This window comes from Terrapene carolina, unplaced genomic scaffold, assembly GCF_002925995.2.
Source record: "Terrapene carolina triunguis isolate 2854851 unplaced genomic scaffold, T_m_triunguis-2.0 Scaffold96, whole genome shotgun sequence".
Lineage (NCBI taxonomy): Eukaryota > Metazoa > Chordata > Testudines > Emydidae > Terrapene > Terrapene triunguis.
Window position 1 is genome coordinate 35,582,835 of NW_020664447.1, and position 26,808 is coordinate 35,609,642.

At 41.5% G+C, this 26,808-nt stretch overlaps 1 protein-coding gene and 1 pseudogene across 1 annotated transcript in view; both read left to right on the top strand.

The window, feature by feature from the left end:
• The window catches only part of SUSD6 (sushi domain containing 6), a 114,611-nt gene that overhangs the window by 25,982 nt on the left and 61,821 nt on the right, over positions 1 to 26,808 (top strand). The window contains exon 2 of the mRNA XM_024218817.2: positions 18,787 to 18,961. Within this exon, the coding sequence (XP_024074585.2) occupies positions 18,841 to 18,961 (121 nt within the window). The 5' untranslated portion in view covers positions 18,787 to 18,840. The remainder of the gene's footprint in view (positions 1 to 18,786; positions 18,962 to 26,808) is intronic.
• LOC112119945 lies at positions 7,707 to 7,774 on the top strand (annotated as a pseudogene).

The following is a 26,808-nucleotide window of genomic DNA, read 5'->3' on the forward strand; positions in this document are numbered from 1 at the left end:
TCCTTGAGGTGGCCACTTAGGGATCTGGGGTAAAATCAGTACTTGGTCCTGCTAGTGAAGGTAGGGGACTGGACTTGATGACCTTTCAGGGTCCCTTCTAGTTCTGTGAGATAGGTATATCTCCATATATTTATTTATTTTATCAGTGATTCTCATTTCACCAATGAAAAGCTGAGTCAAATATTTACTGAACGTTAACCTCAAACTCTGCTTTCTTTAACCTTTTCCTAAGCAGTCTCATGCTATAACTTTTGCCTTTGTGCCAAATACTTTACGTGCTTTGGGGCAGAAAGGGCAAACATGTCCAGAGTTGCCTTTCACATTATTTTTTCAGTTCTCTGAATCCATATATTTAAAGTGAAATCTCAATATATCTATACTTTTTTTTTTTTTTTTTTTTCACATTTTTTTCATGTTAGGAACTATTTGACGTTTTTGAAAACTAACCTTGTCTTGAACTGGAAGAACCTGCTGAAGTGGGATTAGAGGAAATGGTTACAAATCAGATTGTACTTCTGAAATCAGGATTGTTTGCTTGGGTTTTATTTAACTAAGCACACACTAGTCTTCAGCAAGAGTTCATCCTCTGGCACAAATCCAGGGCTTCCCATATGCATCTCTCCCATTGTACAGACTTACATAGCGAATCAGAAAAATTAGTCATAGAAGTATTGACAAGAATATTATGATACGTGTGTCATGGATGGAAAATGTGATAAGAAATGTCATTTCTCCTGAGACGCTTTCACTGGGATGGGGAGGAGGGGAATGGCAGCGGGGGAGACTTGTAGGGTTTTTCTTACACAGCCTGAAAAAGATTCTGTAGCTAAAATGGCATCTGACCTTTATTTCTCTATGTAATAGCCAGCTTGTTCAGTGTAATGCAGACAAAGAAATCTTGCTGAAAGGAGTGGGGCCTTAGTTCCTCCAAGTTAATATACTTCAGTGGCCACATGTAAGCTAATAGAGCTAATCAACCAGTGATGGTGTACACCTACCTTTTTTATTGCCAATATTATACTTCTGGTGAACCCTCTAAAACTCAACACGTGTGAAATTGCAGATTTGCATAAAAGCCTATTCGCTGCTTGTGGTGGAGGATGGAAAATCTGGGCACTGCTGCACACAGAATTAGGATTTTTCCAAGCTGTGATGTTACCAGTTTAAAGACAAACATGAAACAACTTCAGAAATGACTTCCTTAGAAGTCTGCAGTGACCTCTGTGGCTAGATTACCTAGAAATAGGGACTATGGTAATTTATCAACATGTAGTTGCTATGCACTTTTGAAACCACATCTTAACTATATTAACAGCTCTTTTGTTGTACTAGGTGATACCATTCTTACATAGATATCTGTATCAGACTAAATAGTTAGCATTAAGCTTATCAAACTTTAGAAAAGGGTCTCTTTCCAAAATATTCCTTTACATAGATCTAGTGTTAATCATCTGCCTCTTCTGAGACTTTGCTGTGGCTTGTCCAGCAGGTTTGGGGTAGAATTGTCATTCCCTAATGGCTATATTTTACCATTTATACTTGAATATGTCTGAGTAGAAGTTTACAGGCTCTTAATCTTTGAGAAGGCTTTCTTGATTCCTGTGCTGCCCTTTTCCCCAATTCTGGGTTGCTGGCGTGAGTCTGAAAGCAGGATTATTGTGTTTTTCTTTTTAGAAGGTGGGGGTTTTTTTTGTATTGCCACAGTCATCAGCTATTCCTTTATAGAATCATAAAAATGTAGGACTGGAAGGGACTTTGAGAGGTCATCAAATCCAGCCCTCTGCACGGAAGCTGAACCAAGTAAACCTTGAGCATCCCTTCCATATGTTTGTCCAATCTATTCTTAAAAATCTCCAATGATGGGGTTCCACAACCTCCCTTGAAAGCCTGTTCCAGAGTTTAGCTACCCTTATAGTTAGAAAGCTTTCCTAATATCTAGCCTAAATCTCCCTTGCTGCAGATTAAACCCATTATTACTTGCCCTTACCTTCAGTAGACAGAGAACAAATTGATCACAGACCTCTTTATAAGAGCCCTTAACATATTTAAAGACTGTTATCTGATCCCCCTCAGTCGTCTTTTCTCAAGAGTAACATGGCCAGTTTTTTAAGCTCTCCTCAAACCTTTTATCATTTTTGTTGCTCTCCTCTGGCCTTTCTCCAATTTGTCCATATCTTTCCTAAAGTGTGGCGCTTAGAACTGGATGCAGTATTCCAGCTGAGGCCTCACCAGTGCTGAGTAGAGCGGGACAGTTACCTCTTGTCTTACATCCAACACTCCTGTTAATACATACCAGAACGTTAGCCTTTTTTGCAACTGCATCACATTGTTGACTCCTGTTCAGTTTGTGATCCACTGTAGCCCCCAGATCCCTTTCAGCAGTGTTATCACATAGTCAATTATCCCCTATTTTGTAGTTGTGCATTTGCTTTTTTCCTTCCAAAGTGGTGGTGTACTTTACATTTGTCTGTATTGAATTTCATCTTGTTGAATTCAGGCCAGTTCTCCAATTTGTCACGGTCACTTTGAATTCTAATTCTGTCTTCCGAAGTGCTTGCAACTCCTCCTGGCTTGGTGTCATCTGTAAATTTTATAATCATACTCTCTACCCCATTATCCAAGTCATTAATGAAAATATTGACTCATACCAGACCCATGACTGACCCCTCCAGGATCCCACCAGATACACTTGCCCAGTTTGACAACAAACCATTAATAACTATTCTTTGAGTATGGTCTTTCAACTAGTTGTGCACCCACCTTATAGTAATTTCATCTAGACCACATTTCCCTAGTTTTCTTATGAGGCTACGTCTTCACTACCCGCCGATCCGGCGGGTAGCAATCGGTCTATCGGGGATCGACTTACCGCGTCTAGTGAAGACGCGGTAAAATCGATCCCTGATCGCTCTGCCGTCGACTCCGGAAATCCACCTCGGCAAGAGGCGGCAGCGGAGTCGGCGGCAGCGGTCGACTTTCCCGCGTCCTCACTGCCAGGTAAGCCGACCTAAAATACGCAACTTCAGCTACGGTATTCACGTAGCTGAAGTTGCGTATCTTAGGTCGGACCCTGGCTGTAGTGTAGACCCAGCCTGAGACTGTCATATGGGACTGTCAAAATCCTTACAAACAATAAGTTCTATCACATCTACAGCTTCCTCCTATTCACTAGGGCAGTAACCTTGTCACTGTCATGAAAATTTTCTGGTTCAACAGAAGCTTCCGGGGTCAAGTTTTTTGCCCCCCATTCCAGTATATAGTTAAATCAAATTAAAGGGCACAGCAGTGGCCCGACATACTGGTGTGGAACAGAGCAGCTCCGACCTACTGACACCTCCAGGGAACATCTGAAAGTCTTTTTGGATAGTAGCTGTCCTTGGGTATTTACTACAGTATTCCCCCTACTATGGTAATCTGCTAGCACCCATGTTTAGTGACTAGTGAATTCTGTCTTTCCCCGCTACTTTGTATGTCTGCAAAAAGGCAGGCTCTGTGTTTTAAGAATTTGTTTGCTACCGTAAGTCAAATCTTTCTGCTTCCAGACTAATTGTGAAGTTTGACATAAGATTGCAAGGGCAGGTGGGAACACACGCAAGAACAGATTAGCTCATCCCCAAGAACCTCAGCTCACTCTTTCCAAGAGGGAAGAGAAACAGAAGCCATATTCTCCCACCCCCACTGTCATTATGAAGGCACTGTGGGTCTTCCTTTAGCCTTTCTTTAACCCCATTCTGTTAACACTGGCGCTCTTTGTAGGTTAGACTCTCCCCCATCCCACTACCCCCAAAAAGGAAAAAAAACCTATCATGTTATTGTGATAATGCCCTAAATTCCACCCTCCATTCCAGCTGCAAGCTCCAGCACTGGAACATTGTTAGCATGCCCTGATTCTTAGCCATCTTAGTCCTTTGCTGTGTCCAGTAGTTGGTTGCATATTCTCTAGATACATTCTCGTTCCCCTCAGAAAATATCTCTTGTTTCGGTAGCATCAAACCTTTTGTTCAACTCTGGATTAAAGAATGAATAATCTGTTAATTTTAGGTGGCGTCCTGAATTAATGTTTTCTGAGCTGAGACTACCCTGCATTTTGTCAGCTGTAGTATTTGGGCTGTTTGCGCTCCCATATAAATTGACTGTAACCTGCTATGGTTAGGAGCGATGTGTTGGGGGTTTATTTATTGTATTTATTGTGGGACCAGTCACTCTGGAGCACAAAGCTGAGAAGTCACTGATTCTTTCTTTTTCCCACTCCCCCCGCCCCCCCATAATTGAGTTTTTATTATGGTATTCCCACGTTTTGGGTTTTTTTGTGATGGTATCCCATAGTGCATTTATAGAGCTCCATACATCTGGCAAGTTGATTATATGAGTGGTAAAGTGCATAGAAAGCTTCCAGATTTGGAGAATTTGTGCAGCTTGCAGCTGATTGTGCTGGCATTGGGGACCTCCAGCCTCGCTTCTTTCCTCATTGCAGATTGGAATGTCTGCACTTCAGCAAAGAGGTACAACTAAACACGCTCTTGTTGCTGAAATTAAAAAGGTACCTTTAATTTTAAAGGGCCCGCATCCCAAAGGCCTTTTAAACCAGTAATCGGATTCCTTTGGAATAATACATATTGCATTATTTATTTTTAAGATTGACTGAATTTTGCTATTCATTAAGCAACAGTAGCCAAGCTTCTTCCAGCTCTGCTAGTGTATATTTCTTCTGACCTATAATGCCCTGTTTCACTGCAGCAGGATGTGTGGGAGTGCTCTTTGTTGAGTTGCTGCTAAACTGTTGGGCCATCTGCAGCTATAATATTGACAGTGTTTAAACAGTTCTTTACTGAATATGTTAAAAAGACCATGGCTACAGCATGTCTAATTGTTCTCATCAACACAGGCATCACAAGACCATGGTTTAACAGGGTTAGCTGGTTCTCAACACTGTTTAAACATCAATTTCTTGGCGCCTGTCTATGCTGAAATACAATTGCAAGAGTCCCAGTAAGAACACTGTTGTCCCTTGACAAAGTTAAGCATTGTCCTGTTTTGTAGTGGATACAGGACTGGGACTAGGCTAAATCCTTGGACAGCCCTAATTATGCTGCATGGCAAGATGGAACCATGCTTTTATTGGGTCAAACAATAACCATATTCTAACGGGCTTCTTTGACATACATAGTTGCTTGTGAGGTAGTTTTATGAAATGAGCAGCTACACCCTAGAGAGTAGGCTGAGGCCACCAAAGTAGTCTTAATTTCATATCCAAGTGTATGCACTGTAGTTTGCAAATGTGCAGAGCTAGCATGTTAGCTGACTGGCATGTAGAGAATTGTGAATAGAATGCATTAGGTTTTTTAAATACTCTCCATACTTCCAGCTTGCCCTTCAAAATTAGGTGTATGATTCAAAAGCAATAGAAAATACCAACTGTCCTTCAGTGCCATTTCTCTTGAATTTGTCTCAATGAAGGGGTAAGTGATTGGGGGAGGTATCAGGGCAGAGGCTGCAGAAGTGTATTATCAAAGGCCATGGTATTGCTATGAAAGAAATGGTTGTTAATCAGAGGTGGAGATCCTGTTACGTGTGTGTGTGTGTGTGTGTGTGTGAGAACACACAGCTAAATATGCTTTTCTTCATCCCCTTTAGTTTACCTAGTGGGGCTGTTTGTTGTGCAATATTGCCCTAGCTGGGGGGAACCCAAATCTCTTGCATTGCTGAAAGTAAAATACAGAATAAATGACTACTTTTTCTCTTGAACAATGGGCCTTAAAGTGGGAGGGTCACAAGGAAGATATGTTGCTATCTGAAGGCCACTTCGGCTCAGGTATGAAAGTTAAACAGTAACATCTGTCTGCCAAGAATAAGCACTCTTATCAGGTAGGCGGGTGAAGTGAATCAAGGTGGTTTGGCTGTATGGTAAACAAAACTTTCCAAAATCCTGTCCACCTTGAAAGGAACTGTCATTTGAAGACTAGGTTATAACAAATGTTAAGCCCTTTGCCCTTGTTAAAAATGTTTGCCTTTACTGTTGGGTGGCGTGTTTTGAATAAGAGCTTTCCAATTGCTGCCTAAACTGCTTTAGAGCTACAGATGGTAGCGGTTCTTCCATATTTGCATGTGTGTGTGTTTTTAGTTGACTCTTAGGCGGATGAGGGTAACTTAAGCCAGTAATACTTTGAATAAAGACTCATGTGGTGTGGCTTTCTGGAGGCTCTGTGTAAGGTTGCCTTCAAATGGTAGGGATAAGAGGCTGAACTTTCTTTTTGTGTGAAAGAAGCCTATGTGCAGCCATTCCTCTCTCCAACAAAAGATAGTTTTTGCTTTGCAATTGTTCCGTTTCTCTTGAGCACCTGACCAAATAGCACTTTAGTGTCACCGCTCTGCAGTGACGTAAGTCAGTCTGCTGCTGCTTTCTCTTCCTCCCCACCTCAAATATCCGTTATGCTGGGTGTATTTTAGGACTTGAGACTGAGGGGCTAGCCATGCAAATGTGTTTGACTGATTAATTCCAGGCCAGTGGCTTTTTCAGTACATATATGAACTAGAAAACCGCCTGTCCATTATGATTCACTTTTAATTGCCTGAACTTGGAAGAAATGCCTATTGGGAACGTTGGAGGATTGAGGAGATTTTAGCAAATGGATTTAATCTGTTGTCTTCCAGTAAATCACCTAGTCTAAAGATGCAATAAGTTAGCTGTTTTGGTAAAAGAGGAGGATTTTTGTCTTTAAAAATAAAGCCCTGAGTTGCATATCAAATTCACAAATTGAAGAAAGTAATAATGGAATTGGGTAAGTGCCTTTGAAGAACTGATTCTGTGTTTTAAAAACTGGTTTTCATGATAATTGATAACTCCTTTAAGTCATGGAGCATTTCAGCAAACATTAACTTCCCATATGCAGTGGAACCTGTTTGTCATAGTGACTTTTACAGTGCCTTATGACAAACAAAACCAACAAAAAGCCCACAATCCACTCGCAGGTTCCACAAGAAAATAGAGTGGGCCATTAGACTTATAATCCTGGTCAAAATTTGGTAAATGATGCTGGTTCATATTTTTCAGTATAACTTGTTTGGGTGTTCAGATATTCATAGCTCATCAGTGTAACATAGGTGGGACAAAACCTACCTCTAGCCTGCCTTTAATACTCCACTCTTGCAATAGTGACCATAGTAATTTGTAACTCCATACTCAGTCTCTCCTAAACATGCTGCTGTTTGGAGTACAGTGTGACCAGCCAGAGATGGGAATGGAAGACCTATTAAAAACAAAATAAATTAGCCTGCTGTATACAAGTAGTGATCCTCTAATTTCAGTAGCCTTTATACAATTAATCATTGCACTGTGAGGAAGGAACCTAGTCTCTAAGGGCATGTTTACATTGCAGCTGGGAGCAAGCCTCCCAGTCCCAGTCCAGACTCTAACTAGCATGCTAATAATAGCTGTGTAGACACTGCGGCTCTGGCAAGCCAGCCAAGGCCAAGCCGCTCGATCCCCTACACTTGAACTTGGGTGTCCAGCCTGAGTCTCCACCAGAGCTGCAGCATCCACACTATTATTTTTTTTTAGCACTCTAGCTCAAGCTCCACTAGCATGAGTCTGTCTGCCCAGCTGGGAAGCTTGCTTCAGCTGCGGTGTAGTCATACCCTAAAAGGTAAGGGACTGCTTTAGGATACCTGCCTAAGAAGGGAGCAAGGCATGTGCAGATGCCTTGCTCTGGTTTCTCTTCAGATCATATAAATCTTTCGCCTTTTACTAAAGATTTCCGTGGAGAGGAACATTTATACATTTCTACCCACTTCCTCCCCTCCCCCCCGTTCTTTTTGCCTCTTTTTAACAGGGATTGCAGGCTTTGTTCACTTCCTATTGAGCTAAGACGTGTCAGCTCTACCTGGTGAAAGTTCTCTTGCTCTTCTGCTTCCTGGTTTCCTCTAATGTGAGCGGGGGAGTGCTGAGGAGGGGGAGAAGAGATTCTTGATATATAATAGACACAAACACACATTCTGTTAACACTGAGTATGAGAGCTATTGTGGTGCCATACAGTTTGCAATGGGTTTTTGCAGGTCCTGGAAAGCACACAAACAACTTTCCCCTTTTTGCCAGTATTTCAGGTACTGTATACCTGGAAAGTAACCTGGATGCTTGACAGCCAGCTTCCCAGGGAATTGGAGAGTTGGTGTTGCTGAAGAAATGTGTATTACCATACTACATTACAACTTACAGGAATGCTACCACATTCTGTTGCTGTAGAACATAGCACTATAGAAACGGGGGGAGTACCAGATGTATTGGGATGGACATGGGACAAGTTTTGCCCAAGTATGGTATGTTGGGCAGCTCTGAAACAGTTAAATGGCCTGCATACATGAGCAGTACGTTCCACTGAAAAACATGCCTTGCCATTGAACCAGCTTTTTAGTGTGTGGTGACAGGAAAGCCCCACCTTTAGCTAGCTGCTCTTAGCAATATTCAGGAAGTTTGGCCTATGCTATTCTCATATCTATTGTCTTTTGTGTTTTTGCATTAAAAGGGAAATCCAATCTTGTGTAATATTTCTGTGGAGGATCAGGACAGTCTGAGTCAACCTGGCTGTGTGCTCTTAAGCAATCTTGTGAGAAAGCAAAACAGAAATAGGAGTTTCAATAGTCCCTGCTTTCTGAACTCTCATGTCTCTCCCTGATCTTCTGAAAGATCTCTGGGACTGAATAATTCAGAGTTCTTGAGCTGCATGCAGAGTAGCCTCTTGTGGCTACGAAAAGGTGAGAGACGTACTCCAGGAATAAGCGGTGCACACTTGATGAATGCACATTTGAAAGAGGGCAGCTGGAAATGTTGCTGTTTCCTGTAATGGTGTTACTACTTGTCCTCCTTTGATGTGACCTTCTACTAAAATCCTTGCTATGCAATAATATAGTGGGGCACAGAGGAACAAACAAAAAAGCGATTGTGTCCATCTCTTCTCTGGTGTGGCCTGTTTCCTCTCATTCTGTTCTGGGTTTTCCGTCTCCATTTCCTCCCCTGTTTGGAAGGTAGGGCAGTGAGAATTTGACCCAACTTAAAGGCTATACCTAGCTTGTAGTGTAGGGGTGAGAGTCCCAGCTCACATAGATCTACTCATACTAGCTCTCATCTGAGTTTGCATGCTAAAAATAGTCGTGTAGCCAGGATAGCCTGGGCAGCGGCAGCATGGGCTGGTTGTCTGAGTTACATACCCACAGGGTTTGCGTCGATTTGTACTTGGGGCAGCTATCCTGTGCCACCGCTTGGTGCTGCCCATGCTGCTGCAGCTACAGTACTATTTGTAACGTGCTAGTGCGAGTTTGTCTCCGAAAGCTCGGACTCGCACTCCTAACTCCTAGTATAGAGGTAGCCACACTTGCGGGTCTATTTAGAGGAGAGTTTCAGGTAATTGTTTGCAACTTCACAGTGGGTCCTCCCTGAATAGTCACTGACTTTTCATCTTTCTGGAGGAGCTGTACCAGTTTAACAAATTGAGACCTGTGGTGGTTCAGCCAGGGCCTCCCTGTCTCCTGTTCAGATCTCTTCTCCAACCTGCAGCGGTGACTGGCCTGCTCTAAAGCACAGCCTCCTCTCTGCAAGATCTGTGTTGGGAGCATCTCAAGCCTCAGTCAGTCATGCATGCGCTAATCACCGTGGATTTGGAGCACAACAGGGCCCAGCACAGGGTCTTATCATTAAGGAAGGAAGGGACAGTCCCAGTCACCAAAGCCTGAAGTACCAGTACAGGTTTGCAAAACAACAGGTAGGAACCACTGGATTAACAAATATTACCAGCCAGTGCACTTCTGGTGCCCAGAGCTCCTTTTAAAATGCTTGCCTAGCTGTTCAGTGTGTGGTTTTTCTTTTTTTAAATTGCAGTATGTAGTTTACATAGAAGCCCAACAGTTGGGCATCTTTGTCTGGCTTCAAGAGAGTTGAGGAATAATTTTCCTCCTATGACTCAGACTGCTCTGCAGCTGTGGTGCACACATGGGTTTTTTTCTTCCTCTTTTAGGTACATACCTTCTTTTTATGTCTTGTGTTCATTCTGAAGCTCTTCTTCCCACTAGCTTGACAATTACATTTCATAGTGTCTGTGAAGGGATTTTCCTTTTAAACTTCTTCTACATGGCACAATTCTTTAAGCAAGTGAAAGGCGAGATTGAGCATAAAACTGCTGAGAGCTCTTTTCAGATGCAAAATGAAGTTATTGATTAAGGGCTTTTACCTTTTGAACTCCCGGGATGCTCTTGTTCCTCTTTCTGACATGTCTTTTTGGATGTTGGATGGGCAAGGAGAAAGTGAGGGAGTTCCAAGCCTGATCAAAATTAAGCTGATTGTTTGACCTGAGACTAAATGGTGTCTTCTATCCTATCAGCTGAGATCCGCTGAGACCCCTGAGCTGACTGTTCTTCATTTTTGTGTGCCTAGTGCTGGAGGTTCTCTGTGGAAGGCACTTACCTTTGGAGCTTACTCCCTGCATATCTAACAGATGCACACCTGCCTCAGCAGAATGTTATTGATTGCAGGTACAAGGGTGTTAAGAGGTTATGGTTTTTATAGTCTTAGTCACAAATGCCTTGAATGACAATGCAAAGTTCAGTTTTCCCTTTTAAATTGCTACACTGACAAAACAGCAAATTGACTATGTCCAACAAAGCCAAATGTACCAGATACTGCTATCATCACTCTTTATCACTATGTAGCTTTTATAGAGATTTGTGCATGCTAATAAACTGAAATACATTGAGTCATGAGACATGTACATGTTCTAGCAGCAGCAAAGAGAGGACAGTGCCAGGCAGCTTGTTGCAAAATACAAGCCTTCATGAAATACTGTTGTGTTTTTAGGTTTTTGTGTTTTCTATTGATATTAAAAAAAAAAAAAAAAAAAAAAAAAGTTTTTGTTAAAACATTTCCATGCAGTGTTAGAATCCTAAACCAAGCTACATGGTCTCGTGTTTGAGAACCAGAAAGTGAAACTCATTTTCTCTTTTGCAAGTCATTTAACTTGGTCAATAAAACTAGATGATGAAAAACTGGATGTTTGAAAATTGCTTTTTCTGACCATTGAAGGTGATGGAATGTGAAAGAACTGATTCCTGTGCTAAGAATTTCCCTTTTTTAAATTGGGTTTGAAATATTTGATTTTTGAACATACTGTGTGAGCCTTCCCTAAAAACTCTCTCTCCTCATATTAACTTAACTACTCTTTGAAACATTTTCTCTCACCCTTCAAAAAGTGAAGGTCTGGATGTTTTCATGTCTGGAAATCGGAACAGCAGTCCTTAAACTCACTTTGTACTTAAAACTGTTGCTTTCAGTTGTACCTTTACTATATCTATAAAGGAATGCCATCCTCTTTTCTGGGTATGACTGATAACTAGTCAGATGGCAAACTAGTTGTATGGGAAGCTTTGATAACAAAAGGATTTCCCAGTTGGGCACCCTCTTCTAGCTATAATACTGCAGTACTGTGAAAGGATATTCCAGCCAGATGCATAGCATGTGGATGCTTTTAGCCATCTAAGTTGAAACACAAGTACAAAGTTTAAAGAGTGGGGAAGAGCATATTTAAAAGTTCATCTCATAAAGCCAGCCTTCATTGCACATAGACTTTGTGGTTTCGTTTCCTGAAACTGAAATCAGCACAGCTGTATAAACTGGAAGAGCAGTCTGGGTAGGTGTATGCAAATCAGCAAGCCAATCCAAAATTGCTTCAGAATCTGTTTCCTATTAGTAAGTACCTTCTCATGCTTGTATAGGCTTTCAAGAGGTTCTCTAGCTTTTCTCATTGACTTTTCTTCATTTTCCTTCCCTGAAACCCTCTCAGTTAGATTGTGATTTTTGTTGTTGTTTTTAGGTCTTATTATTTTTGGAAAGTGCTCGGGAACATTTTGTGCATATGGCCCTCTGCAAATGTACTGTTGGATTGATTAGGCTGAAAATATGAAACCTAGCCTCTCTGATGCAGTGTGTGTGTGTGGGGGGGGGGGGGAATGCTGAAACAATAGTTTCCAAAGGGAATTTTCTTCAAAATCATCTTTTAAAAGAAATCAACTGGAGAGGACTGCAACAATATTCTGTATTGCTTCTTCTATCTCTAAATTAAGCCCCCACATGATTTCATACTTTTACTTACATTGCTGCTCAATATATTAAATAAGATGATTCTAGGAAACCTTTCTTAATTCTCCAAAAGTTGGTGGCTGTTCATTAGTGGGTATAATGATCACTTAGTGTAGTGTTCTTGTAATTGTTTTTGTAATTCTGCAGTGATTAAAGGTTTCTTTTTATGAATACAATCATCTATATCTCCGTATCTATTGCTCATAACTTTTTTTCCTTCCTCTCATCACTAATACTTGTAAGACCACTTGCAACAGGACCCTGTTGGCTGTAACTTGGCACTCAAATCCTGTGAAATTACTCTTGAAGATTAGCTGCTTGTAGTACCAGACAAAGCTTTTCCTTTCTAGTGCAATGCTTTACAAATACCTGTAACTATTTTAGTAACTCCATTCAGTGATTAGGGAGGCTGTAGGTATGTCTACAGCCACTCTGCGCTGTAGCACTGTAGTGTAGATGCTTCCAACGTGGACAGAAGTGGGTTTTCCTTCGATGTAGGTAATCCACCTCTGAGAGGCGATCGCTAGGTCAATGGAAAAATCCTTCTGTTGACCCAGCCATGACTACTCTGGGAGTTAGGTTTCAGAGTAGCAGCCGTGTTAGTCTGTATCGGCAAAAAGAACAGGAGTACTTGTGGCACCTTAGAGACTAACAAATTTATTAGAGCATAAGCTTTCGTGGGCTACAACCCACTTCCGTACCTGTGGTGCTCGGGGTGTGACATTTTTCACAGCCCTGAGCAACAATGCCAGGTTGACCTAAGTTTTAGGTATAGACCAGGCTTGTGTCTCAATGGGGACTGCCATCTGAATTGAATTAACATTGTAGTTGGTGGTAGGGTAGGAAGGAGGCTGTGCCTCATGAAGCAGTTTAGGATTGAGAAAATCCGTGTTCTGTTACAAACTAGTGAAAAATCAAGCTATTTTAAAGCTGTTTTAAGGTAACTATTGGTTTAATTCTTACTGTGGTTAATTGAACAGTTTTAAAGCAACTGTTGAATTATCTGAAGAACTTTTAAAAATAGAATTATTTTTAAAGCTTTCAGTTACATTAAATTTGCTTAAGCTATTAATTTTATTTGTTTATTTTTTGTGGTTAAATTATCTTAAGCAGCTTTGAAGCAGGTTTCCTTCCTCTTCCCCCACCCCCCCCCCCCCCCCCCCAAATCCCCAACACACTCCTAATGGGAGTTGAATTTTTTTTTCAGTCACCATCTGCCTCATGAGGATGCTGAGATGACTTGTGTTTTGCTGATAAATTCTTATTTTGGGTACTTATTTTTAAAATAGCTCGGTTCATGTTCTTTTTAACCACCACATCTCGTTACAACCTTCTGTACCACATTTCAGTTTGCTCTAGGTGTCACCTGCAATGTGGCCATAAGGCAAAAAGGGTCTTTCGGGTTGTTTTTTCCCCATAAGGACTGTTGTGCACACCCAGAATTCATACATCAGAAACACTCTCCACTTTGTGCCTTCAAGATATGATTATGTTATAAATATTCCTTTGAAGGAGGCTAACTGGTTAAATTAGAGAATTCTGATGTGTGTGACGATGTTGTTCGTTTTATCCATATGAGTCTCACATGTGGTATTGAAAAGTGGGCATTCCAGACACACCAAGTGCTTCTCCAATCAAACATTAAGATGGAATTAAGGTTTAAGACTCAGTCCATTTCCAGTGTTCCAAAAACAGTGATGTAGAATATATCCCTATTAGACAGCCCAAGCAACCAGGAAGTCTCAAACTCCTCCTTCCCTCCTGTCCTCAGAGCATCAGAACTACTTGCATCTGCTTGAGTCCTTTTATCATGACCTATGATCACATGGCAATTCAAAGAGCACTTCCCAAGAGACCCAGGAGTACTGCCTTTGTGAAGTGGTGAGACTAGCAAATGATTCAGAGAGCTGGGAAAGCACGTAAAGGGAGATGACAGTTTAGGGGGTGAGGGAGAAGAGTTGGTATCTTCCAAAGCTTTGGAGGAGAAAAGGCATAAGCCCCGAATGAACCAGCAATTATCTCAGAAAAGCTTTTGCCACATGTGGAGTGTATACGCCAGTGGAAATAGCTTAATAAATTTTTAAGAGCAGGAACCATGTTCTCCCCAGTTTCAGTGGAATTAAGTGCCTACACTGGGGCTCATTGTAGCAACCACTACTACACTATCAGAGCAGCTGACTCATTTCGATTTCAGTTCATTTAGAAGTGTGTGCATGTATGTGCAGGTGAGATTTTAGTGCTGGCCAATGGGATGCTGCTTGAGACTCCAGCATATTCAGTCATGCACTGCGAATGATCATATGATGGCTGGTATGGAACTATAACCAGGAAGTGGCAGAGATTATTTTTTTTTTTTTCCCCTTTCTGGATGCATAGCATTCCTTGCAAGGGTGTGTAGATGTTGATTTCATAACTGTGGAAGACAGATTCCTATTTTATGGTCCATTTTCTGTAACTGTTTCTCTTTCAAGAGGCATATTAAGAAGCCTATATAAAGAGTTGCTGTATTGTACATTTCAAATGTAAATGGTCTGATTAAAGAGGCACAGCCCACAGCTGTACAGATTTACCATTTGTTTGTTTGGTTTTTTTAAAGAACTGGCTAATTGTGAGCAACAATAGCATTTAGAGTTATGTATTTGCTCAACAACCCTGAAATGTTTACTGGGTGTTCAGGGTGTGAGGCTTATTTAGAGCCATTTTTTCACTTCCTGCTTATTTTTTTTCTTACAACTCTTCCTCCAACCAACATATTCATACAGTAAACATCATCCCAATAACCAAATTAGCATACAGTATTCATAAATCAGAGCAGCACCAGATTGTGATGCTTCCTGGAAGTACCCAGGGTTGAGACACACCTCACTACCACCTGCCCTTAGTGTGAGGAAGCCTTGTCTGTACCTTACAGGACTGGAGGTTGGCTCCCTGACTCCACTAGCCACATGCAACACAAGTACTCCCCTCTCAGCCTACACAGGCTCCTGCAGGCAGCAAGAGGCACACCCCAAGCCTTCCCTGCATTTATAGTGTGTCCAGCCCCGGGTCCACTAGACGCTTCCAGAATTCCCAGATTCTCTGCTCCCAGTGAAACACACCTGATCACCATATTCCCCTCAGATCACCACTTTGCACAACACTTAAGATTTGTTTGTAGTAAAAACAAGTAGTTTATTTAACAAAGCACCAAGATTCAAGTGATAGCAATAGAAATATTTGAAAACAACTAATTGTATGCAAAACAAAATCATAACTAGGACCTAGACTTAGTTAACTTCTTTAGACAGAAAATGTCTTGTTTTGCTCACCCAAACTTTTTCTTCCAGTCCTTAACAATCAGGTTGGCTGCGACACTTGGTTCATAAGACAAGAATGCCAGCAGCTTGTCCCCTAGATCAGGGGTTCTCAAACTTCATTGCACCGCAATCCCCGTCTGACAACAAAAATTACTACTCAGCCCCAGGAAGTAGGGACTGAAACCGGAGCCCTCTTGCCCAGGGCTGAAGCCCTCAGGCTTCGGCCCCAGTCTCCAGCAAGTCTAAGCCAGCCCTGGCGACCCCAATAAAATGAAGTCGTGACCCACTTTGGGGTCCTGACCCACAGTTTCAGAACTGCTGCCCTAGATGAAGGATGCAGGGTGTTTCTCTGCCTCTAGTTACAGTTCCAACATTCCACTGTTTTTATTCCGAAACAGCACACCTCCTGCTGCTTGTTTTTTCATGTGGAAAATTTCCCCTGTAGCTTTCGCAATCTTTTGATTAGCATTTTGCTCAGTTTGTAAATAAGCAGCCATTGTGAAGCACACAATACTCAATTTACATATAGCCAGACAGATAAGCGCTTTCTTCCTAAAAGCAATTTATTTATCCTCTTTTGGAGACCAGCCCCAATTCACAGGCCATAAGAACGTAGTTTTCAGTGTGTGTGTGTGTGTGTGTGTGTATATACATATCCATACATACATTTCACATTGATTATGATCACCGCTGTGACATAGGCTTTCAGCAGAGACCTTACATCCCGCCCTTTGGGGAACTAGTATATAGATACCAGATCCAGGAGATCCCAGTACAGGTCTGTCTCATCTTACGCGGGGGTTCCGTTCCGCGGTTAGCGTGTAAAGCGAAAACCGCGTATAGCCAAAACCCCATTGAGTTCAATGGTGGGCGAAATCGCCTGCACTACAGGTATAGTATTAAAACTGTTTTTCTTTTTTTTGTTTTGTTTTTGCCGACTGCGTAAAGTTGAAATCGCGCATGTTAAATGCGCATAAGATGCGACAGACCTGTAACCCTTATGCACCACTGCGCCCCCTGCCAGTTGGCACCAAGATGTCCCTGTGTCACACAGATACTTCTTCAAATTTTCAGCACTCGTATGAGACTTCTCATCAAAAAGTGATGACAATAAACTGTAGTGCCTGACGGTGGGAGAAAGGAGAAGTGCAGCATTGTGCTATGTAGCAGCCTGTCACCAGATCAGCAATAGGCAGTAACAAACACATCCAGGAGTTTTTTTTCTTTTTTCTTTTTTACCATTTTGGAAACACTTGTATAGCTCATCATGCCAGTACAATCTCATTGAGTTGGGAAAAATTGTAATGCTTCATCTTGATGTAAGCAGAAAGGATACTTGGCTCAAGATGAAGCATTGCATGCTGGAGTCTGTAGTTTAGCTCAGAACAATGGCTCATGGAAGAATGAAACTGACTATAGGCCATATGGTAGAGAGTAGCGTATATTTAGGCCTCCTTCTTTAATATAACTCTCTAAAATCCTGTACAGTAGATCTGGCTGTGTTGGGGACGAACACATTTGTTGTCTGGTTTCTGTTCTTCTTTGTTTAGTGTGTCTCAGCTTTCTGCCTCAGTAAAGATTTTCACTCTAAATGTGGTCTAATCTTCACTTTAAAAATTTTTACCGGTAACTGGCAGCAACTATCTTCTTAATCCTTCTTTTGCACTATGGAAAGAATGAGTTGAGTGAACAAAGCGTCATAAACCCATTCTTATGCTGCAAGTGTGACATGGTGGTTACACCCCCACAGGTTTATTCTCATGGTTCTTATGGCACAGACAAATATTCTCAGGCTAGCAGCCTTCCCTCCAGAGATGCTCCAAGCCGCTTTTTAATGTGGTGGTTTAAATGCTGTCTTAAGCCCATGCTTGAGTTATGTGACTGAAAGCTCAACTAATGTCCCTCCAGATTTCTCAAGTGATCCCCAAGTTTATCATTTCCCTTCATTTAACAACTTCTTTGTTGTATTTTGTCTGTGGCAGAATAAAAAACTGAAGACAGGATAAAACAAACTTCAGTTTCTGGCAGTGTTTATTTGCTGTGTTACTAACTTAGTATCATAGATCTTGGAGACAGCCAAATTTATTACCACATGCCTAATGCCAAGTTTTAAAAATCTTATACTTTTATTTTCTTTTCTTTCCTCAACCTCAAAACATAAAAAGGATTTTTCCTTTAATGAAGACTAGTCAACCTGAAAAATCCAAATTCTGAAGCTGAGCGGTTTTGCATAAGCAAAAAAACTCCTACAATGAGAACATCCACTGAACTGAAAAATCATAGCAAAAGAGTTTTTTTTCCCCCCAAATTTTAAAATTCCTCTGAGTTGAGACCAGGCAAGAATTTATCCCCAAAAGAGAATCTCTCTCTGAAAGTCTTAAGTACGTGGAAGAATAGAGGGGCTATAGTGAGTGTCCGCATAACCTTGACTATAGCATTAGCTACCTGGCAAAAAATGTAAAATATATATTATAATAGTTAAGCAGTAACTGGGATTATAACTCTGAATTCCCTTAAGGGGATTTTTTTAGAGACGCAATCTGAGTGGTGTATTAATAACTCTAAATTTACATAAACTGTAGTAAATCTTGTGATCTCTGCAGTCATGCCTATACAGCCGTTCCTTTCACATAAATGGGGCTTTGACTTGTGCTTCCTCGGTTCCCTACTGATTTTTGCCATCAGGGCAGTTCTTGTTAATCTGGTTTATGTTTTGAGTGTGGAAAAAGGTGACAAACTCTTGGCTGAATTCACAGGTATGATGATATCACATCCTTGAGTTTAATTGGCTGCACTCTGTAATCCACAGGTGTGATGTTTTGACCTCAGTGTCTATTTGACAATCCTCCTTAAGGTAGTCTTTAAGTGTGTGCGCGTGTGTGTGCTGTTGCTTGTTAGGCTAGTTGTGTGTCTCCAAGTAGCTAAGGAAGCATTTGATTTATTTATCCTAGCTGTCTAGTAGTCAGACTGCTGTTTCTTTGAGACATTCTTAAAATCAGCGGCTGTCTAGCAAAACTGGTTTATCTGAAATCTGTTTTAAGCAACATCTCCAGATGCTGCAATCAGTCTGGTTATCTTAAAAGAAAGAGAGAAAACGTAAGCACTGTTTTTGTTGCCTCATCTAAAGTATGAGTGGATTAGAGCCAAAAAAAGCTCTGGCCTAGATACTCTAGCCTTTTGACACTTCCCATGGAAATCTCTCTGCAATCTCCACCACTACCCCCACTAAAATGTGGATTAATTCACGATTGGATTCCTAAACATTAAAACAAGCAGCAACTTTTGCTTGTTTCTCTTTGATTCCCTTCCCCTCTAATTGTATAGAGATCCGTCTTCCTCACTTACATTTTTCTTCTGTTCTTGTGTTGTAGATTGGATCACTCTCAGACGACCAGAACTCTTTTAAAATATTTTGGGTGGATAAGATGTGCCATGGAATGGTAGCACCAAAGAGCAACACAGCATCACCACTTGCCTTGACTGGTCATGGATTATTTCTTCCGTTAATTATCTTCAGTTCTTTCATCTTGGAGGGACTGACCTCAGGTAAGTAAAACCTTTATAGTACCTACTTACTGTGTGTGAAGGTAGATGCATTTTAAAATACACAAGTGGCAAATTTTCACCAACATAGTGTTAGGCAAAACACAAGAGACCACTGCTCTTAGTATATAGAGATCTTCTTATAGGCTCCATTCCCCTTCTGTTTGTGATTGTGCTTTTTTCGCTATCATAGATGATCATATAACACCTGTGTGGCAGCTACAGCAACTGCTTACATGGAAAAATACTACTGGGAAGAGCCTTAATTTATTTTTAGTGCTGCAAATGTGATTTTAAAATCTGGAAACAAAATAGAGAGCCAGCACTAAATGACCAGGAAATGCTCTACAGACCGTAGTTTGGGATCTCTTGTTTGGTAACTTCTGACATGTCACTTGACCTGCTGTTAACCACTTTCCAGCTTTCTCCCATTCATCTCCTCTCTCTTCGTGTGTCTTGTTACTTCTTTATGCTCTTCTGACAGAAGAGTGTGGTGAGAGGTGCAAACATGGACAAAACTGGTTGATGGAGAAAGTGCCAAATAATGCATCACTTCCTACACTTGAGGGTAGAATTTGTATAGGAAATGCACAAATAAAACACACGCACAGACACTTATATACATACACATTATTTATATATATGTATATATACACACACACGTGCGCACACACACACACCCCACCGCTCACTGATCAATTACCATTGTATTGCATTTACATATATATTTATAAAGTGCATGTTGAAAGCTAATAACCTCTCTCTATTACTAGCCTTCTTGAGATGCTTTTTGATATGCACCACAGTGTACATCTGCAGTGGTGACCACTAGAATGAGAAATATTGGGAAGGGGGGAGAGGAGGGCGTTCTTCTTCCTGCACAGTGATCTTAAATAAGACTTATTACAAAAAAGAAAATGTGTTGACTTCTAGTAATTGCTGCTGTGTATGGCAGTAACTTACTGCTGGAAATGAAGTATAAATTCCAAATAAGTCTTAAGCCTAATTATTATCATTTATATTCTAGTAGCACCCAGTATGTACTAGAAGCCATACATCCCTGCACTGAAAAGGTTACAGTTTTAAAGACTAAAAACCTGGGTTGGGATGTGGGGGAAGGGATGCAGCATACAAGCAAAGTAGTGTAGGTAGTGGCTGGTGCTAGTCTTATTAGTGGTTCCTGTTTTTAAAAAGAGCGACTATTTAGTTTCTCTAGATTTGGGGAAAGGACACTGTGGAGTAGCGGTCGGCACAAGGAGGGGTTGAAAGTCAAATGGAGTGGAGAAGGAAGGGAACAAGGAGGGTGAATGAGGTCTTGAGTTCAGTAGCTGGAGACAGGAGGATATAAGAATTGCAAATAAAAGTTAAAATCAGCAAAATGTGAAGGTTGGAAGCTCAATTCTGGGGCAGGGACTGTCCTTCCCTCTGTCTGTCCAGTGCCTAGCACAATGGGAAGCTTCTAGGTACTAGAAATGCTAATTATACGGGGTGCCCAGTTGCTTCTGGAGGTGGATTTGGATAGAAAAGCTCATTGATGCTGGGAGCTACTGACCAATGAGGAGCTGCTCTTGGTGGTGCATCTGGCCCTTTCTGGTGGAGAGGGAGCTGCTGGGATCGAGAGAGAAACAGGAATGGTTGACCACTATCTAAGTTAAAATCTGCAGTTGGAGATGGAAAAGACCTTTTTAAAATCATAATCCAGGGGTAGGCAACATATGGCACGTGTGCCGAAGGCGTCACGCGAGCTGATTTTCAGTGGCACTCACACTGCCCAGGTCCTGGCCACCGGTCCGGGGGCTCTGCATTTTAATTTAATTTTAAATGACGCTTCTTAAACATTTTTAAAACCTTATTTACTTTACATACAACAATAGTTTAGTTATATATTATAGACTTATAAAAAGAGACCTTCTAAAAACATTACAATGTATGACTGGCACGCGAAACCTTCAATTAGAGTGAATAAATGAAGACTCGGCACACCACTTCTGAAAGGCTGCTGCCCCTTGTCATAATCCATCTCTTTTTCCAGCCCCTCTACTCTCAGTAATAACCCAGCATAGACTCTGTAGCCACCAGCCTGTGATCTGGGACTGAAACTCCACCATCCCTGAAACTCCAATTACATACTGAAACATTTGTAATCGAGACTGTAATCTGTATGTAAATACCACTGCTGTACAGGGCTGTTGAAAGGGAAAAGTCATCCACGACACTGTTCAGCTTTTAGAGTGTTATTTTTCAGAGATATCTAGTTGTGTGTTACACACAACAGCACTAGAGCATTCAACTGCCATGTCAGAAAAGCCTAGAGTTGTGCTGGATTGTTTCCCTTCTTCCACCCAGTACTCTGGATTAGTCTACAACAATTACCTTCAGTCCCAGATGGATTCATTTTTGCCCAGGTATGAAATGGGGAGAAAACAAACTGTGAAGAGGTTTTTTTTGGTCAAGATAGGTTTGTATTTCCTATGGGAGGAAAAGAATCTCGTGTTTGGGGAGTGAGTGTTTCCAAGTACAGATGCTTTGTTGCAGTAGTTCTTGGTTGAGATCTTGGTGTCAGATTTAAAAGATAGTTGCTAGGTGGAGAAGGCAATGTGGCACATAACCAAGGGGGTGCACCTGCAGCAGCTTGTCAGTTGAGAGTCACGCTAGTGAGTGAGTCAGCCAAGGAGCTGAGATCCAGAGGTATAAACCGTGAACACAGGCAAATCGGTTGGAAAATCATCTCTTCCTCCCCCGCCCCTTTTTCAAACTCCTAGTTCACGTAAATGCTCTGGAGGGACATGGGTGTGTGTCATGGCATAAGCTCTTGCTTCGTAAAGACTCCTGTGTTAAGACTGTCTTGAATGCAGAGCTACAGCCACGTGTCGCAGCTGCTACAAACGGTACAAGAATTGCCTTGGTTGTCTTGTTAGAAATGTAAAAACAATAGGCTTCTTTCTGGTCCGAGAGATAGAAGGTAAAGGCTGTGGCTAGTGCAGTATTAAATGTAATAAATTTATATAGGACTGTGTAATGTGTATAATAATGTAGAGATTTGCTTTGTATAAGTTATAACCTATATTACTTCAGCAGCCTGTAGGTTAGATATTCATATCTAGACAAGCACTCATTTTCCTTGCCATGTGGGTAGATGCAGAGGACAGACCCATTTCCAGTCAGCTGGTGTCTGGTCTCTGCTTTGTGTGTTAAATGGATTTTATTCATGTATGGATTTTAAGAAAAATCCTCAGTACTCTGTCTCAAGCAATCTCTCCTAATATCCTTGATGTGCTTCAAGGTGAAGGTGCTAAGTTGCTTAGTGACTGAGGATGTTGCAGTGTTTGGGGAAAGCAGCTTTGAACTTGCAGAGCTTTCAGTCAAGTGAAATTCAACTCCAGCAATACCCTTAATGTATAAAACAGTACAACTTGGTGCTGGCTGATTGAGCATGTTTCTCCAAATTCACTGGCTTCCAATCTATCAGAAGAGGAGGATTAAGTGGGTCTTCTGATCTTCAGAAATATCTATCGTACTTCACAGCTCCATGTCTTTGGCTTTGAGGGAAGAAGAGTGGACTCCTAAGGATACTCTTTGGAGTTATAACAGAGAGAGTCTGTCCTTTTCTGCTCTTTTTGTATCTGCGCTCATACTAGCAAGTTTTCAAAGTCTCAGTGAGAGAAGGTGGTGGAGGTTGGAGACAGAAATAGCATTCTGAAAATAGGGGCCAGAAATGTTGCAGTTGAATTCCTGTCCTACCTGATTCCATTTCCTTGTAGGATGCCTCTGGAGCGTGGCCAAGATATTCTGTGTGTGTGTCATTGACTAGTCACTAGTGAAATACGCACTGTATAACAAGCTACTTGTTTTTAAGATCACCACTTACGATGGTACGTTCAGGCTGAGACGCCTAAGAACTGAGGAGATCCCATTCCTGTACATCGCTTCTGATGCAAACATGGCAAATGTGATGTTTGCTGTGCTAAGGCCCATTCAATGCTAAGGTTACTCCATGCAGAGGCTCTTGGATACTGCTGAGTGATGTTTGCATCCCATGGAACAGCTAGCCCACTATTCCTGCTCTGTCTTGTGAGAACACATCCAAGGCACTGAGGGATTCTGCCTGCTTTATATACACTCCAGAGGAATAGCAAGCAGAGGATTGCTTTGCTTCTATAATTATGCTAGATTAAAACATGACGTTCATGCAGGTGTGGGTGAATTATTTAGTGATCGTGATAGCACTGGCTAGCCAGACAAGTGATTGGGCTGATTTTGTAGTTACCTAAAATCCAAAGAAGAGGGGATACAGCACCTTGGAAAGAGAAGGAAAATTGGCAATGGGAAAAGAAGCAGAGGAAGAGAGGGGAGTGGGTGGTCCATGGGGCGTCTAATGAAGGAGAGCACACACATTGGAAATATAATGCAGAGGATTAGAATGTATAACAATGGATCCACTGATCACGCGCACGATGGTAACAGTGCCAGTGTTTATAGTGGCTTAGTTTATGTGGAAACTGGTCCATATGGAACCAGAACTAGACCACTCAAACATACTTTTGGTGATGAATCAAGCAAGACTTTGATTTTATTAAAATGCTGTTAAACTGAACCAGCCACAAAATTTGCTGGGTCTTGCACATTCAAATTGGAAGACTTAATAAAACCATGATAGCAGTCCTTTATTAAACCTCCCTGGGTCCTTTATGGGCTTCACGTATGTGAACTGATCTGTAATTCTTGCCCCATTCTAATGAGAAATTAGGAGTGCCTAAGTGCCAAGGTTCCTAACTCTGCCATTGACTTGCTGTACAACCTTGGACAATCACGAACACTCTGTGTCTCAGTTCTAAAATCTGTTAAATGGTGAAAGACCTTCCTTTGCCTAATTTGGGGAGTGAGACCAATTTAGTTTTTTTGTGAAGCACTTTAAGATCTTCAGATGAAAAGTGCTGTAGTAGTACAAATGTTAACTTGTGAGTGACTCAGAATAAATAGTGTATCAGAACATAAAGAAATTAGTGGTCTCTAGGGTGGCATGATCCTTTTTACTCTTTTTTGTATCCAGCATGCTCAGGCTGCTGCAACAGACCTCTGGTGGGAGACCCCTGAAATTGGACTGGCAGCAGCCTGAATTCCTTCCTTAACATCAGTAAACAAGGTTGTCCCTTGCTCCTCACTTTGCCTGTTCAGGGAAGAGGAGGCAAATGATGTCGTCTCTGAGACAGACGGTCTGTACTTGCCAAGAGTATGTTATGGGGTGGGTGTGTGTGTGTGTGTGTGTGTGTGTGTATATGTATATGTATATGTATATGTATATTCTATGACAGACCTGCGGGTGTATATATAGGTGTGTGTATGTATGTATGTATGTATATATACATATAAAAATAAAACCCAAAACCCTTCAGCAGGAAAACCAGAATTTCTAAAAGTTGTGAAACTTGAACTGTATACACACAATCTGTGGCAAGACTGTGCCAATTAGGAAACCTAATTTAGATTAGTAAAGAGAACTGAAGGATAATAAGAAAATGATAAACCGTAACTATAAATTAGCCTTTAGAATTAAGTGTCGAATTCTGACTCACTCCTGAGGAACCTGCCACTGTCTTCTCAATTGGGGTCTTCCTTTTCTGGTCTCTTGAGGCTTTGGCTTTTGCTATATGACCACTATTGCCCTGTTCCAAAATAAAAAAATTCTAAATTCAGATGAAACTATTAGGAACGTTAGTGACAGTATGTCTTGTGTTGTGAACCAGTCCCCTCTGGGGTGTGAGGGGTGACCTTCACAATGAAGGCTTCACTGATTTGTAGCTGATCTTTAAGGACTGTCAGTATGCAGCTGTTTTTGGCAGAAGAAGGGAAAACAATGCCGTGAGGCTGCACAGAAGATGGGGGTATGTGAGTGCTAAGGACAAGGCGAGGCAAAAAAACCTTTATTTCCTTTAATCTAAGCAAGAAGGGCAAATTGCCAGAGGTGCCAGATTTGTAGATTAACTGTGGGTTGTTAGTGGTTGTTGCATTTCTTTACTGGGGATCAGAACTGGTCTTTCTGGTTGAACCTTTCCCTCATGCAAATTACAGAAGGTTTATTATTATGGCAAGTAGAAGACAGATTTTTGACATAATCCCTTCCCCCACCAAACTCTCATTAAAACTTGAGCCACTCTGCCTGAAATTTCTCCTGATTCTTCATATCTAGGGTCCAAAAAGGTGGTCTTATTGCCCATCCTGCTGTAGTCTTCAGGGAGAAGGAGTGGGAAGGAGGGGAACATGGAATGGGTACCTCAAATTCTTAAGTTTGACTTAATAAGATATTTAAATTCTTGCCCCCAAGGTACTTGAGTCATCAATGTGCTTAGAATTGGCTCCGCTCTAACAGCTGGCCATACCTGTGCTGGCTGAGGATCCTGCCTTTCTACGCTCATTAGCTCAATGAGAGATCAGGACCAGCTGAGCCAGCCTGTTAGGGCTCATGAAATCTAGAAACTGGTACTTTAGAGGGAGGCATGAAGACTTGCATGTCCATTTTTTGTCCAGGTTTTCTTGTGCGAAGATGGCAAATCAGAATTGCATTTTCCTTGATGTTCTTTGCAGACTAGGTTGAAGACACACACTCATCTCCCTTGTAAACTTTTTATGCAGAGTAATCCTGGCGCTTGGCCCCGACACTCTCTGTTAATTATTGAGCATTGCAGTTTGAAAACATTCTCAAGTTTTGGTTTTGTTTCATAGATTCATAGATTCTAGGACTGGAAGAGACCTCGAGAGGTCATCGAGTCCAGTCCCCTGCCCGCATGGCAGGACCAAATACTGTCTAGACCATCCCTGATAGACATTTATCTAACCTACTCTTAAATATCTCCAGAGATGGAGATTCCACAACCTCCCTAGGCAATTTATTCCAGTATTTAACCACCCTGACAGTTAGGAACTTTTTCCTAATGTCCAACCTAGACCTCCCTTGCTGCAGTTTAAGCCCATTGCTTCTTGTTCTATCCGTAGAGGCTAAGGTGAACAAGTTTTCTCCCTCCTCCTTATGACACCCTTTTAGATACCTGAAAACTGCTATCATGTCCCCTCTCAGTCTTCTCTTTTCCAAACTAAACAAACCCAATGCTTTCAGCCTTCCTTCATAGGTCATGTTCTCAAGACCGTTAATCATTCTTGTTGCTCTTCTCTGGACCCTTTCCAATTTCTCCACATCTTTCTTGAAATGTGGTGCCCAGAACTGGACACAATACTCCAGCTGAGGCCTAACCAGAGCAGAGTAGAGCGGAAGAATGACTTCTCGTGTCTTGCTCACAACAAACCTGTTAATACATCCCAGAATCATGTTTGCTTTTTTTGCAACAGCATCACACTGTTGACTCATATTTAGCTTGTGGTCCACTATAACCCCTAGATCCCTTTCTGCCGTACTCCTTCCTAGACAGTCTCTTCCCATTCTGTATGTGTGAAACTGATTTTTTCTTCCTAAGTGGAGCACTTAGCATTTGTCTTTGTTAAACTTCATCCTGTTTAACTCAGACCATTTCTCCAATTTGTCCAGATCATTTTGAATTATGACCCTGTCCTCCAAAGCAGTTGCAATCCCTCCCAGTTTGGTATCATCCGCAAACTTAATAAGCGTACTTTCTATGCCAATATCTAAGTCGTTAATGAAGATATTGAACAGAGCCGGTCCCAAAACAGACCCCTGCGGAACCCCACTCATTATGCCTTTCCAGCAGGATTGGGAACCATTAATAACAACTCTCTGAGTACGGTTATCCAGCCAGTTATGCACCCACCTTATAGTAGCCCCATCTAAATTGTATTTGCCTAGTTTATCGATAAGAATATCATGCGAGACCGTATCAAAT